Source organism: Dermochelys coriacea, chromosome 15 (assembly GCF_009764565.3).
Source record: "Dermochelys coriacea isolate rDerCor1 chromosome 15, rDerCor1.pri.v4, whole genome shotgun sequence".
NCBI classification, from domain to species: Eukaryota; Metazoa; Chordata; order Testudines; family Dermochelyidae; genus Dermochelys; species Dermochelys coriacea.
In genome coordinates this window covers 30,005,605-30,022,491 of record NC_050082.1, presented here as the reverse complement: position 1 = coordinate 30,022,491, position 16,887 = coordinate 30,005,605, and the positions used below count along the sequence as shown (strand labels likewise).

General features: G+C 42.4%; 1 protein-coding gene across 5 annotated transcripts in view; it reads right to left on the bottom strand.

Annotated features, from left to right (window-relative positions):
• KIAA1671 (KIAA1671 ortholog) overlaps positions 1 to 16,887 on the bottom strand; it is a 109,532-nt gene that overhangs the window by 30,420 nt on the left and 62,225 nt on the right. Inside the window, exon 1 of one of the 5 annotated variants that reach the window (XM_038373534.2) lies at positions 13,910 to 14,086. The exons of 3 other annotated variants lie outside the window; for them this stretch is intronic. In XM_038373534.2, the coding sequence (XP_038229462.1) occupies positions 13,910 to 13,948 (39 nt within the window). In that variant the 5' untranslated portion in view covers positions 13,949 to 14,086. Of the gene's footprint in view, positions 1 to 13,322; positions 13,344 to 13,909; positions 14,087 to 16,887 lie in introns of those variants that run through there. One more of the 5 variants, XM_038373535.2, reaches the window with a different exon arrangement.

The window sequence follows — 16,887 nt, the reverse complement described above, 5'->3', positions numbered from 1 at the left end:
CAACAAACAATCACATTTTCTATCTAGGATAGTGTTCAATTCCATGCCATTTGCTTCAGTATATAATCCTTGAGGAGGATACCTGTATGATTTTCTGCCTGTTAGGACTTGTCTATACTGGAAAATTTTACCAGCAAAAGTTCTGCTGGTATATTGCTGCCAAAATAGCTACTTTGGCTGAGTGTGTTCACATTTGGCTGCCTTTGCTAGTGCTGTATGTCCTCACAGCATCAGGCTGTATCAACACCAGATGTGTTGCGCCATGGGAAGGCATCCCAGTGTACACCAGAACCATCAGCTGTCACACAACCTTGTGGGAAATTTTTGCAGTGTACTGTGGGATACAATCACTCTTGTGAGGGATTGTGAGAATTTGTCCGCAATTCTCAATTCTCTCTGCTCCATCCCATAATCTACTCTTTCTGCACTAGTTTTACATTCTCTGCCATCTGATCACAAAAGACATGGATGCCACACAGATCAGTGGAGCTCTCTTGTCTATTTTGAGGACAGGGCATCTGATTCTTGTGTGTTTTCAGAGCCACAACTACCACCACAGTGGCCAGTCATGCACTGGGAATACAGAGGTTAGGTGGATGATACAGACTGTGAATGAAACTGATCAGCTTCTTCATGTATTTACTGACTAGCTATGCACAGCTGAGTGGTGATTCTGGGTCGATGAAAAAAGCAGCAAATGGTGGGACCAGATCATGATGCAAACCAGGGATCACCAGCAGTGACTGCAGAACTTTCAGATGTGGAAAGCCACATTCCTGGAGTTGTGTGCCAAGCTCACCCCCGTTTTGCAGCACAGACAAATGGGAGCTGCTTGGACAACTGAGAGATGGGTGACAATCACTTTCTGGAGGCTTGCAACTCCAGATCGCTATCCTTCCATGGGCAAGCAGTTTGGTGTTAAAAATCTGCAGAGAGGCAATCTTCATCCAAGTGTGCAAGGGGAGTGTACATCTCAATACTTTTAATTTTCATAGATCTGTAACTCTCAATGCTTTAAGAATGAAGTTTCTGTGGCTAAAAAAATTTCTTTGTTAAGCCTGTGCTGTTTGCGGCCTGCCACATTGTCTTTAAAGGGGTTAAAGCAGAAGCCTGGAGTGCTCTAGTGGCACGTGTATAAGTGACTGGTGGGGATGGGGAGTCTCAGACACCAATTTCAGCATCTAGTGTGGGTAAGCCCCATGTCCCAAAGAAGGGTGGGGTATGGAGTCAGGTCATAACACATAGAATGGAAGATATCAGTATGGGGGAAACAATGGACAAGCTAAGCAAAAGTGAGTAGCTGAGTGGGAAGCGTACTATTTCATGCTCAACTTAGCTATCTTTCTCCTTCCACAGAATATACAAACTGCTAAAATGCAAAACGGGCAGGGAAATGGAGAGCAGCTGCACTAAACAGAGGAGAGCAAGTTATTTATTATTTGCTTGGCACTGGCAATGTGCTTGGTACTGTACAAGACAAATAAAAAAAGTCTCTCCCTTGGGAATTTAAATCAAAGAACTAGACACAGATGAGACTACACAAAATGGGAGACCCAGAGGAATGTATCTCATTTATATATGTCTTATTTATTTAAAAAATCCAACTGTTAACAATTCTAATCAAAAACCCGATTGCAGCTAGTTCAGAACAGGTCAGCACTGTCCCCAGTTCTTAGTTCCAACCCATTATAAAACTCTTGAGATAGCGATTCACCTGACATTAGGACAGGGCTTCACATACTTTTTCCAGAATGTGAACCTCACCTTACATTGCATTATAGACATTTCCCCTCCTCTCATGATCCTGCTGATTGAGATTGCTTAATTCCCCTGCTACAAAAAATTACTACTTACTCGTATCTATCTTAACACAATTTAGCAGCCAGAAATAAGAAGAGGAGAGCGAGCAGCATGTGACCAGCTGGCTCTCTAAAGACTACCAGAAAATGTTCCATGGACTTCAGTTTAGGAATCTCCATTCCACAGCATTCAGATAAATGCCACTGTCGTACTTCATTTTCTAATCTTCTGTTTCGTCACCCAAGCATTCACTTGCTGTCTGCTATTTTCTATTTTGTGGAGGGAGCATGGATTAGGTTCTATATTGGTCTGATTTTTCCCTCTGCTGAGAAGAATCCCCCACCTACATATTACATAGAATTGTTTTTGCTCTACAAAATGAGGCTGCACAATAACCACTCTCTCTACTTCCATATTGAAGTTAGTTTCCCTACAGCTGCTGCCCTTGCACAGAACACCCCCAAATCACTCATACATGTTAACAACCAGCTCTCTCACCATGAAGCTGCAGCATCTACAAACTACTGTCATACTGCATTCTAACATCCCATAACTCCTACCAAACAAGGTTTCCATAATTTGTCAGACACTTTCCACCAAAACCATCATCTCTTCCTAGCCTTCCATATGCAAATAGTTTGCCTTTACTTTATTCCTAGTCACAACAAACTGTCTGTCACTCCCATCTAACCTTTTTTTTTGGGGGGGGGGTGTCATTGCTGAGCCAGCTTCAGAGCTTTACTTCAGTCAGCCACATCTGTTTACATTAATATCATCATCATCACAAGACCTAAGAACAGCAGCAAGACCTGTATAGCCCAGGTTCTTAGGACTTCATACTCACATGTCAGTGTCTCAATTTCATACACTGTGACCTGTGAAGTGGTCTGTGATAATGCTGAACAAAGTAATATGAAGATACAATCACTTTTACCTCGTGATAGGAGTTGAAAAAGGTTGTACAGTTGCTCTAAATTTTCAACTATTTCAATGCACCATTCCTAGATACCAAGTGAAATGGCTGTTTTTAATCTCCAGTAAACACACACAGCTCAGCACATAGGTAGTACGAAACTGAACAGCATCCTGCTCCACTTTGTTTGAGTGTCTCCACAGCCTATCCAATAACATTATGATAGCAATTACTTTCCTTGCTGTATGCATTAGATTAAGGTCATGACTTGTTATACCCACGCTGTGAGTAAGTATACAGTCATGAAGAATGTATTAATTTTTCAAATTTAGTAATATGGCATTTTCTTCTCCTATCCTACATCAGACACTTCTGCAGCAATTTCATACAAGCCCAGGGATTTCCTCTTAACCTGGCTAACCATGTGTTTCAGTTACTATAATATCATCTTTGTAGCTTCACATTCTTGGGGGCTGAGTTAAGACTTCTGGGTTCTATTCTCTGCCACCACACAATAGCTCTGTATCCTTGGGCAAGTCAATTCTCCTCTCTTTTCCTGCATTTGACCAGCTGTAAAATGATACAACCACCTTTATGGTAGTTCTTTCAAAGCAGTTTACAAGTACAAAGTACTCTTCTTACTTTTCTCTACTTCTCCTGCTAGCTCAGTTGTTTTTCTGCTTGGTGTTTGCTATATAAATCTAATCATGTTCTCATATTACATGTTAAAATAAAACACTTATGTAATCAATGTACAGAGACTGTCAATCACCTTATACCATTTTCTGCACAAGACTATGTAGAGTTCATGAGGATTGTTGCAGTTGTATTAAGAGCAAGCACTATGGAGCTATAACTACAGTATATGGCAATCTTACCAGCACACCATGTAGTTCCACAGATATTTATGTGACAGCTCAGTAGTAAAACTGTCATGGGATTCAGTAGAAGGAGATCTTTTGCATCACAATACTCTAAACAAACCTCCGTGACAGAGAAACAAGAATAATCTTTGATAATAAAGTTTCCACAGCAAATAGAGAGAAAGTGTTAGGGCTGGAGAAATGAACAAAACCATTCTACATATGCCATTTCTTTCACATGCCTATAATTCTTTCTGGCAAACTTATCTGTGAATCAATACTCAGAACCCCTGAGGTACTCTAATATTTTCCTTTTTCAGAAAGCAGTTCTCAGTTAAAGAGACAAGTCTAGAAAGCATTGTATTTCTAGTGTGTGCATTAACTTACAAATATTAAGCATGTGTCAAATAAGTACTTTTTTGAACTACATGACTGAGTGATTTTTCATTTTACAGGACCCTAACCTTTTTCAAGAATATATAGTTGATATAAGTTGATTTCAAAATGCACCTATGTACAGCCAGAAAAGTATCACAGAAAACGGTCAGAAACACTGGTGAGTTGGAGCAGATGATGAAGCAGATAGTGTTTTCCATTCAGTAAGGCTAAAATGTACGTTCTCTACTCCTGAGGGAAATCTGAGCCACTGCGCATGTGCAGAATTCATGTTCCCCACATATTTCTTTGCTTCCCCACAGAAAACTGACTTTCTGACAGGGAAGCAAAAGAAAGCTGCAAGAACAGTCACACACCACTCCCTAGCAGCACAGGTACATCGTTTCAGGAACCCGGAGCAGCTGACAGAGAGGTAAGTCACTGTGGGGCGGAGTATGAACAAGAGGCTACTAGGCAGCTCTCCAACACCACTTTCTACAAGCCATTACCCTCTGATCCCACTGAGAGTTACCAAAAGAAACTACACCATTTGCTCAAGAAACTCCCTGAAAAAGCACAAGAACAAAACCGCACAGACACACCCCTAGAACCCCGACCTGGGGTATTCTATCTGCTACCCAAGATCCATAAACCTGGAAATCCTGGACGCCCCATCATCTCAGGCATTGGCACCCTGACAGCAGGATTGTCTGGCTATGTAGACTCCCTCCTCAGGCCCTTCGTTACCAGCACTCCCAGCTATCTTCGAGACACCACTGACTTCCTGAGGAAACTACAGTCCATTGGTGATCTTCCTAAAAACACCATCCTGGCCACTACGGATGTAGAAGCCTCTACACCAACATTCCACCCAAAGATGGGCTACAAGCCGTCAGGAACAGCATCCCCGATCAGCGGCACTGCGATGGGTACCCGCATGGCCCCACAGTATGCCAACATTTTTATGGCTGACTTAGAACAACGCTTCCTCAGCTCTCGTCCCCTAATGCCCCTGCTCTACTTGCGCTACATTGATGACATCTTCATCATCTGGACCCATGGAAAAGAAGCCCTTGAGGAATTCCACCATGATTTCAACAATTTCCATCCCACCATCAACCTCAGCCTGGACCAGTCCACACAAGAGATCCACTTCCTGGACACTACGGTGCTAATAAGCGATGGTCACATAAACACCACCCTATATCGGAAACCTACTGACCGCTATTCCTACCTACATGCCTCTAGCTTTCATCCAGATCATACCACTCGATCCATTGTCTACAGCCAAGCTCTGCGATATAACCGCATTTGCTCCAACCTCTCAGACAGAGACAAACACCTACAAGATCTCTATCATGCATTCCTACAACTACAATACCCACCTGCTGAAGTGAAGAAACAGATTGACAGAGCTGGAAGAGTACCCACAAGTCACCTACTACAGGACAGGCCCAACAAAGAAAATAACAGAACGCCAATAGCCATCACTTTCAGCCCCCAACTAAAACCTCTCCAACGCATCATCAAGGATCTACAACCCATCCTGAAGGACGACCCATCACTCTCACAGTTCTTGGGAGACAGGCCAGTCCTTGCTTACAGACAGCCCCCCAATCTGAAGCAAATACTCACCAGCAACCACACATCACACAACAGAACCACTAACCCAGGAACCTATCCTTGCAACAAAGCCCGTTGCCAACTCTGTCCACATATCTATTCAGGGGACACCATCATAGGGCCTAATCACATCAGCCACACTATCAGAGGCTCATTCACCTGTGCATCTACCAATGTGATATATGCCATCATGTGCCAGCAATGCCCCTCTGCCATGTACATTGGTCAAACTGGACAGTCTCTACGTAAAAGAATGAATGGACACAAATCAGACGTCAAGAATTATAACATTCAAAAACCAGTTGGAGAACACTTCAATCTCTCTGGTCACTCCATTACAGACCTAAGAGTGGCTATCCTTCAACAAAAAAGCTTCAAAAACAGACTCCAACGAGAGACTGCTGAATTGGAATTAATTTGCAAACTGGATACAATTAACTTAGGCTTGAATAGAGACTGGGAATGGATGAGTCATTACACAAAGTAAAACTATTTCCCCATGGTATTTCTCCCCCCCACTCCACCCCCCATTGTTCCTCAGATATTCTTGTTAACTGCTGGAATTAGCCTACCTGCTTGTCACCATGAAAGGTTTTCCTCCTTTCCCCCCCCTGCTGCTGGTGATGGCTTATCTTAAGTGATCACTCTCCTTACAGTGTGTATGATAAACCCATTGTTTCATGTTCTCTGTGTGTGTATATAAATCTCCCCACTGTTTTTTCCACCAAATGCATCCGATGAAGTGAGCTGTAGCTCACAAAAGCTTATGCTCTAATAAATTTGTTAGTCTCTAAGGTGCCACAAGTACTCCTTTTCTTTTTGTAGGGCTGGGGACACCCCAGCCAGTGCCTCCTACCCTGAGCCGAGATCAACTGCTAGTCCCAGCTGGGCCGGAGGCAGGAGAGTATAGGACTTCCTCTTTCCCTGCAAGGAGTGGCTGGAGCTGTGTCAGACCCACTCCCAGAAACCTCCCTCAGCTATAGGAAGCTCAGTATCCTACCCTGATTCCTGCCCCCAACACTCCTCAGCTGTGGGTGGAGGGGTCACTGTACAGGGAATTGCTCCCCCATCCCCCCCAGCCCCCATGCATCTGGACCTCCCATACCCAGACACTCCTGCCAAACCTCACCCCATACACCCAGAACCCCCCTAGCACTCCATACCCGAACCCTACCCCACTCAACCTGCATCTGGAGCCCCCTGCACCCAGACCCCCTGCCTCCAGACTCCCCACCACTGCACTAAGACCACCCCCATTGAGCTCCCTGCACTCAAACCCACCCCGACAAGCCTCACCCTGACCCCCCACACCACTGACCCCCAACTAGTTGCATCCAGCCCCCCACCCCACAAAACCCCACTCCCCCAGCATCCATATTCCCTCGCTGAGACCGCCACACCCAGACCCCTCCCACTGAGCCCCAACCACCTTCACCTGGAAACCCCTACAGAGTCCTATTGCTCCTGCACCTGGAACTCCTGCCCAACAAGCCTCTGTGCATCCAGATCCACCCACAAATACCACCCCCCCACTGAGCTGCCTGCATCCACACTGTCCCACACAGAATCCTCTCAACTCACACCTGGATCCCCCCCCCCACACACACACACTAAGCCCCTTCACATTTGAATCCTGCCTAGTTGAGTCTGCTTGCCCTACAACTGATGCACCTGGCGCAGAAGGGCAGGGCCCCAGGGTGTTTCTGGGCCAGGCCCAGGCCTTGTGCTGTGTCAGGCTCAAGTGCAGCCTCACCACTGAGTCCATTTCCCAGGACTGGGGGTGCTGAAAGGTGATCTCCCATCTTTGTGCAGCCAGTGGCCTGTGTTCCCCACTGCTGTACTGGAGCCTCTGCATTTACTTATTGACAAATAAAACTTGCAGGATTTTGCATAATTTTGAAATTGTGCTCAGAATTTTTAATCTTTTTGGTGCAGAATACCCTCAGGAGTAATTCTCTATATACTTGGGTGAATTATATTGCATATGTTTTTTCTTCCCTTACTGCCCTCATGTTTCAAGCTTCTTCTAGGCTCCTGTGTGCCCTTAACAGAATGGCATACGCTGAGAAGCTCAGGAAACAAAATGGGAAACTGCAAAGGAGAAAGGGAATAGCAAGTAAGTATGTCTAATATTAATGAGGTACTTCTGAGAAAAGTTGTTGGAAGCAGAAGATATTTGTTCAGAACAGTTAAAGACAACCAAATATTTAAATGGCAACACATTATAAGGTCTGTTGACTAAATTTGTTGCCCTGCTGAAGGTTCAATAATTCTTAGGAGGTTTCTAACTTGAACACTGATTGACAGACACATTCACCAGTTTGGCTTAAAATTTTAAATTGCTCTTTCATGTTCCTGCAGTTTTATAGACTTTCCTGTGATAACACAGAAGATAATGCTTGGTTTTAACTTAGATTACATAGAGAAAAATTTTAATGGTTTTGTTGAATTTTTTTTTATAACATCCATCTAAGCTCTGAGAATTTGATGGTATAAATAAGTGAAATGGTAGTGGATTTCTAATACTGTATTCAAGCTATGTAATAGTAAAGGGTCCTACAGCAGCTAAATCCTGAAACATTTCCACACCTTTTCTATAGCAAAAAGGTAAGAATTCAAATTGACTTTAATATCTCAGAATAAAGTTACACATTATACACAGTTTTTTCATGAAGTTGACAGATTTCCACTCTATACGGCTAAATTCAGTGCCTTGCATAATGACAGGTTTCAGAGTAGCAACTAACACGGCTGCTACTCTGAAACCTGACATTATACACAGGTTTAGGGCCAGATTGCGGAGCCCTTATTTGGTGAACGCTGACTCATGAGTCATCCCCATTGAAACCACGTGTGCCAATTACAGTGCAGTAAATTCCTGACAGAAAAGATTAGAAATAAAAACATTTCCCTTAAAAAAAAAAAAAAAATCAGAGTTCATATATAGAGGATAGTACACAGAATATTATAATGCTCTGAAAACTAGCATGGATAAACAAAAAGCAATAAACTTCATTTTTTGATGTTTGATAAAGCTCAGTGTAATTATAATTCATTTTTATGAGTCTCTGGCACACGCAGATTCTAAGCAGGTCTGGAAGCACCAAGTACCAAAATACTGAGAGAAAGTAATTTACTAGGTGACTATTTTACCGTGCACACAATCTTTATCACTCTCATCCATCTCCCTTGAAAGATCCAACTTTGCCTCAGATTTGCCAAGGGAGACTGAGGTAGTTAGGCCTCCACTCAGAGTTGGGCATCGGAGTCCTTAGAAACCTTTCAGAATCCCAACATTTGTTTCTGTTTGATTTTTCTGACTTCACCCAGTTTTGTTTACAGACAACAAATGACACATACAAGAAGCCATTAAAAATTCAATATTTGCCAACAGTTATGAAAGATCTCTCCTTATTATAAATTTAGGAGAAAACGCCATTATTCTTAGCTACCAGTGTGGAGTTAAGTTACACACTATGTTCTCTCAATTTCCACTCTGTATAGCATCCGCTGACTTTAATAACAATCATTCTAATACTAGCCAGACATCATATTAATTCTCTTAAAACTACAGATGCATACATTTCAATTAATTGCTCAGAGGCCCTCAGACATGAATACTATATAAAATGAATAGACTATATACTTATGTATTTTTCTTGACTAACACTTTTCTTGGAATTACTTATTATTGTGAACCAAGAATATGAGCTACAGAAAGAACCTCAGGTCACTCACTGAACATTTTAAAGAGACAAGAGTAGAGAAAATAAGTTGGTTACAAATTACTAACTGTGCTAGAATGCAAACTTTCACCTCTGACATCTTAAGGCATCAACACACACAGTATTCTAATATATCAAACATACATATTTCAGCATTATAACTTTCTGCATCAATAATCTTTTGGGGGGAAAGTACCATACAAGACATATCAATAAACCAAACAACCCCTAACTATTGCAAAAGTAATGCTTAGACTATACCCACAATGCAAAAGAAAGGCATACTGGAAAAGCTCTCCTACTCACAAGCAAGCTGCCTTACATCATGCATGGGGAGAAAGAGAATGTAAATAGTTTATATGTTCCTTGACTTTAGCAAAGCTTTTGACATGGTCTCCCACAGTATTCTTGCCAGTAAGTTAAAGAAGTATGGGCTGGATGAATAGACTATAAGGTGGATAGAAAGCTGGCTAGATTGTCGGGCTCAACGGGTAGTGATCAATGGCTCCATGTCTAATTCAGCCGGTATCAAGTAGAGTGCCCCAAGAGTCGGTCCTGGAGCCGGTTTTGTTCAATATCTTCATTAATGATCTGGAGGATGGTGTGGAATGCACCCTCAGCAAGTTTGCAGATGACACTAAACTGGGAGGAGAGGTAGATATGCTGGAGGGTAGGGATAGGATATAGAAGGCCCTAGACAAATTAGAGGATTGGGCCAAAAAAAATCTGATGAGGTTCAACAAGGACAAGTGCAGAGTCCTGCACTTAGGACGGAAGAATCCCATGCATCGCTACAGACTAGGGACCGAATGGCGAACTGCAGAAAAGGACTTAGGGGTTACAGTGGACCAGAAGCTGGATATGAGTCAACAGTGTGCCCTTGTTGCCAAGAAAGCCAATGGCATTTTGGGATGTATAAGTAGGGGCATTGCCAGCAGATCGAGGGATGTGATCGTTCCCCTCTATTCGACACTGGTGAGGCCTCATCTGGAGTACTGTGTCCAGTTTTGGGCCCCACACTACAAGAAGGATGTGGAAAAATTGGAAAACATCCAGCGGAGGGCAACAAAAATCATTAGGGGACTGGAATACATAATTTATGAGGAGAGGCTGAGGGAACTGGGATTGTTTAGTCTGCAGAAGAGAAGAATGAGGGGGGATTTGATAGCTGCTTTCAACTACCTGAAAAGGGGGTTCCAAAGAGGATGGATCTAGACTGTTCTCAGTGGTAGCGGATGGCAGAACGAGGAGTAATGGTCTCAAGTTGCAGTGGGGGAGGTTTAGGTTGGATATTAGGAAAAACTTTTTCACTAGAGGGTGGTGAGACACTGGAATGCGTTACCTAGGGAGGTGGTGGAATCTCCTTCCTTAGAAGTTGTTAAGGTCAGGTTGGACAAAGCCCTGGCTAGGATGATTTAGTTGGGGATTGGTCCTGCTTTGAGCAGGGGGTTGGACTATACGACCTCCTGAGGTCCCTTCCAACCCTGATATTCTATGATTCTATAGAATATATGAATACTGCACATTTGTAGCAATTACAGACTAATAAAGGCAGTAAGCCCTCTTTTCATCTTCTATTCCTGATAAGCCTAACTGAAAGTGTTTCTCACTTTCTTATCCTCTGCCAAAAGGTGTGTAAATCTCCTTTCAATATGGGCTATAATATAAATGCTTGCTCCAAATGAGAGAAATAACCATTATATTTCTTTTTGTATATAAACTACTAACCAAAAGGTTTTCCTGTGACTCACAGAACACTCTCCCCCGGCTTACAACTTTTGCAGCTGCAGTGCATCTACTGACATTAGAAACCACCTTCAGAAAGCTCCTTGCTGAAGCATATGTTAGGATTTATCAACCTGATGAACTGAAACACCAAAGCTAAGGTCCACTTTCCTTCCTATAATCCTAGTACTAAAGAATCCAGGTCTACATTTCAGAAAGGAAAACTACAGGGCTTCAGATAACATATGTAGAGAGACCTCAGGTGGAGTCATTCCCTACACAGAGTGTTCATGATGGAGAGAAAACTGAAATTTAAAAGAAAACCACAATAGAAGGGTCTAACTTCTCTTCCATGCATAAGAGAAATGAACAGCGATTAAGGATTTTCTGACTGACAGTCCAAAATCAGTGCCTTTAAAGGTTTGCTGGACAAGAAAAGTCTCTCCAATAAAACACCTAAGTAATAGTCTTTTTTTCTCCATATGATTTTAATGGTCTCCATCTAACCAGTGGAGTTTCACATAATGCTTTACACAGCTTTTAGATTATGGAATTCTCCAAGCTTTGGTTTATAGCTCCACATATTTTCATGACAGTAATCATGAAAATCATTTCAAAATTCAAGTGAAATAAAGCAAGATGCTTAAAAAAAAAAAAAAAAGACTTGCATTTGTTTCTAATTCTATTGTTTCTCAATATATCAGACCTTATAATAATATTGGGCCTCTTATTACTTCCATCTAGAAATCTTGTTTTTGGCACTAGTCCAGGATTCATCATCATTGTAATTTTCAATCCCTGAAAGCGATGTACAGACTGTATATCCTGCCAATCTGGAACAGAAAGAAATTCTCTTCTATAGCCACTAAAGCAGACACTATCTGAAGGAAAAAGAGACAGCATTATAAACAAGCACAGAATATCTAAAACACCTTGTTGCACTGATGTAGAATAAGGACATGGCATAAATGAAATATTGATTGAGATGGATCTCATGAGTCAGAATCTGCACAATTAGTGGCAAAAATATCTGACTGCAGAAGGGACTGAGACACAACAAATAGCCAACATGACACCCAAGCATGCAATACCAGTAAAAATTAAAAACAAAAAGCTGATAGCATAAAATTAATGGGAGCAATTAAATATATATACAGAATGGGCTCTTTTTCATCAGTCAAGGGAGGAGCAACTCAGTCTGCCTTCTTACTACTGGAGTTGTAGAATGAAATCTCAATGAGTCCTTGGAAAGCCTTTTTAATGTACCCAGAAATCAGAAGCTAGCTGTTGCATACTCTGGCCAAAGTTCTGCTAGCCAACATTAGAAGTCTCTTTTCCAAGCTGAAAAGTCTCAGTCTTATTAATCTCTCCTCATATGGAAGCTGTTCCATGCCCCAATCATTTTTGTTGCCCTTTTCTGTACCTTTTCCAATTCCAATACATCTGCACGCAGTATTCAAGATGTGGATGTACCATGGATTTATATAGAGGCATTATGATATTTTCTGTCTTATTATCTATCCCTTTTTTAATGGTTCCCCACATTTGTTTCCTTTTTTGACTGCTGCTGCACATTGAGTGGACGTTTTCAGAGAACTATAGTGGGGATGATGTTTTCCAATGTGCATTACTTTGCATTTATCAACACTGAATTACATCAGTCACATTGTTGCCCAGCCACCCAGTTATGAGAGATCCCGCTGTAACACTTCACACTTTGGACTTAACGATCTTGAGTAGTTTTGTATCGTCTGCAAATTTTGCCACCTCACTGTTTACCCCTTTTTCCAGATCATTTAGGAATATGTTGAACAGGACTGGTCCCAGTACAGACCCAGGGGAACATCACTATTCATCTCTCTCCATTCTGAAAACTGACCTTTTATTCCTACCCTTTGTTTCCTATCTTTTAACCAGTTACCAATCCATGAGAGGACCTTCCCTCTTATCCCATGACTGCTTACTTTGCTTAAGGGCCTTTGGTGAGGTACCTTGTCAAAGGCTTTCTGAAAGTCTAAATACACTATAACCACTGGATCCCCCTTGTCCCCATGCTTGTTGACCCCCTCAAAGAACTCTAAGAGATTGGTGAGGCACGATTTCCCTTGACAAAAGCTGTGCTGCTTCTTCCTCAACAAACCATTTTCATGTACGTGTCTGATAACAAGCAACGTCTATTTGGTTGTGCACAGCTTGCATATGCCACTGTTCATGGAAAGCTTCTTCTTAACTTTCTTATGCAAAATGCAGCAGACAGATATGATACTTGTCACATTAGTCAATGAATGGTCACCTTACTTTCATTTTTCCAAAGGCAAACTCCACCACAATCTTACATAGTTGAGTGCATAGTTGAATCCGTCTTGTTCAATGTGTGTTCAGGAAGAAGTTTCATTAGCCATACAAAAGTAGGTATTGCAGGATCCTTGAGAATCACAGAACAGTAATACAGGTGTTCAGTGGGAGCAGAGTTCATTTCCCTTTACCATCTCTTGAAAAGTCCTGAGTTTTTAAACATTCTAGCACACACTTTTGCTGGCCACCCTATGTACACGAACACCCAAGAATTTTCCATGGTGGTCCATTAAGGCTTGAATCTCTTTTTGTTAATTTACCTCTGGAGATGGTAGGAGGAGGGGAAAGAGGGGGACACAGAGTGGGCCAAAGAGTTATTTAGTACAGAAATGTAATTGTATTTTTGGATCAGTAGCAAAACTATTAGTTGAAATGACAAGAATACAGCTGTGTAAAGAAGAAGGGCCTTACTATCCATATTAGACATTGAAATCCAGATAATTTTGTACATACACACTAAAGATATATGCAGCAGGCTGAAGGTCAAACCTTCAAGGAATCAGAAAATCTAGATTCTTAAATATACTCACTATTTGATGGGCAAGTACTGTGCATAAGGAATTTATCATAATTTAACACAACCGTTTCTATTGTTTCCTAGAGATCTGGCAAGAAAATCCACCAATCCAGTGTTAAAATTTAATTTGAAAAATAGTGGCTGGTGTAAGGCAATATCCCACTTGTATGCAAGCTCCCCTCACACCCTGTGTGTGCGCACATACACAGTCTCCATCACAGCAGCAACAGATAAATAATTCCTAGAACTGTGCATATTCTTGCTGACCTCACTGATGACAAGGTTAAAAGGCTTCCATATCGGCTCCCCCAGCACTAGCTACTCAGGAAGAGACAGCATTTTTCTGGCCAGGCTGACCTCTTCTATTTGCACAGTAACTTTTCAAGTCTTACAAGCATTTTACAAACCAGGAAAAACAAATAAATCGGGAAACTATATTTAAAAAACTGCAGTGTCCTTTTCATTCCTACAACACATTATTCATCTTCAAGAGGAGGTTGACTGAAGACAAAACATTAAGTATGATTAAAATCTGACCCCGATTAAAGACTTAGTAGGCTGGTACAATAATGTAATTTTAAACAAAACTGCAACACTAAGACCAATGACTAAAACAATTTAAATCACACCCCTATAACAACTTAAAGACCCTGCTGTTTGCAGACCCTTTCCACCACCACCACTGAAACAGATTGAAATAAACACAGATTGGTTTAATACTGTAAAATTTCCCATCCAACTCAGTCCCCTACATAGAGGTAGTTAAACTTCAGAGAACTAGCAGTTTTAAAGTGGTAAATGGGAACTGCCATTTCAGGAGCACATTTGGGATATGAACATGTGAAAATATTGGCATATTAAAATTTCCCAGGCCTCTGTCTTAGAATATAAAGATTTATGGCTTTATTTATTTTTATATATTTGTGGAGAACTATTGCAAACCCTAAAGAGATATACTATTATATTTAAGTACCCCCTAAAACTGTAAACAGTTAATTTTTCCACATGCAACTGAATATCCGCCAAGTCTCATGGTGTAAAGTATTCTGACAAATTATAATATCAGCCACTACAGTTCCATTGTTGCTATGCAACCAAAAGACTGTCAGAGGCATACACATTTTCTCTCTCCGCCCACTGGCATATGATAACCAGTAGAGTCGCTAGTGTTAAAGATCTGCCAACATTTCCTTTATAAACCATGGGAGTTATTTTTAGGGGTAACTGGTTTAGCATCTCAGTCTTTTCAAATCATACCGTGCTGAGTTATAGCACAGATTCAGGCATGAACCTGAATTCTAATATTTTTTTCACAAAGAAGGCATAGTAAAATCGAAGTACAGTGGTCCTATATGCGACAGACCCAGACCAGTGGGGTACAGGAGTCTGGTAGAAGGCAAATATCTTGGCCACTGGATGAACAGTTCTCTCTGTTCCCTGAGTGACCAAAGCAGGGGCTGCCCTAGAGCAATCAGGAACCTGCTAGAACCAATTAAGGCAGGCAAACTAATCAAGACACCGGGAGCCAATTAAGAACTTTCTAGATTCAGTTATGGCAGGCAGGCCAATCAGGACACCTGGTTTAAAAAGGACCTCCCATCAGTTAGTAGGGGGGCACGCCAGGAGCAGGGAGTGAGAAGGCGTGCTGCGGGAGGAGTGAAAAGTTCAAGCGTGATCAGGCTTCAGAAGGAAGATCCTGCAGTGAGGACAAAGAAGGTGTTGGGGGGAAGGCAATGAGGAAGTAGCCCAGGGAGTTGTAGCTGTCACACAGCTGATACAGGGAACATTGTGGACAGCTGCTATCCACAGGGCCCTGGGCTGGAACCCAGTGTAGAGAGAGGGCCCAGGTTCCCCCCCCCCCAATCCTCCCAACTCCTGATCAGACACAGGAGGACTTGATCTGGTTTGTGAGCAACACCAGAAGGGAAGGTCTAAATTGGAAAGGGATCTGCCCTGTCCCCAACCCACTAGGCGGGACACAGAGACTGCAGGGATGGTTCTCTGTTTCCCCCATGCTGGCCAGTGGTGAGGTGAGCCGAGTGGACGGCAGGTTTGAGCCACTAGCAAGAGTAGCCAAACTGAGGGGAGCCGTGAATCTCTGAGGCGAGCAAATCCGCCAATAAGCGTAGGACCCACTGAGGCAGAGGAGGGCCTTTGTCACATATATTTACAGATAAAACGACCACAGCGTCACAGTTTGTCTCCCCACCACTTGGTCAGAATGACATGATTGTAAAATGCAATATTGAGAAGTCAGCAGTTGGGGCTAGCTGGCCTAAGTAAAGAACCCTAAACCTTCCCCTAACCCCAAAACACAATCTGAAATATTCCAGTCAGGAAGAAGTGATCTCAGTGTTACTGAAACTTTAAATTACTAAAAACAATGGGCCCCTGGGGTTGCTAGATACCCTCTTCTGAGAAGAAGGGGGGAGGAGGGAGGGAAGGTAGAATAGGTTATAAAGAGGGTGGGAGCTACCCCAAGGGCTCCAGCAGTGGGGCTCGGGCGGCACTTTAAAGGGCCCGGGGCTCCAGCCACTGCATGGAGCCCGGGGCCCTTTAAAGCGCCAGCCTGGGGATGCCGGTCCAATCCGACAAAGCATACTGGCTCTTATCAATACTGAAAGGCGCAATCAAATGTAATTCCAGTTTTTTGCTTTGACTTAACTTTCTACTTGTTACTGCTACACAAAGTCAAGTCCCATTGAAATCACTGGGTGCAAGGGAACCTATAGATACTGTGTTGCCAGGGTAGGAATATTTATACCTTAACTGAAGTTTAGGGCTGTGGCACAGCCCTAAACAATACCTTTGTTAAACTTCATTGTATTATTTATTTGTACTAAAGCAGTGCCTAGAGGCCCCAGCTGTGATCAATGCCCTACTTAGTGTAAATACATAAGGGAGAGACAATCCCTGCCCCAAAGAGCTTACAATCCAAACAGACACGACAGACAGACAAGTGAAGTGATTTGTCCAAGTTCAAACGGCAGT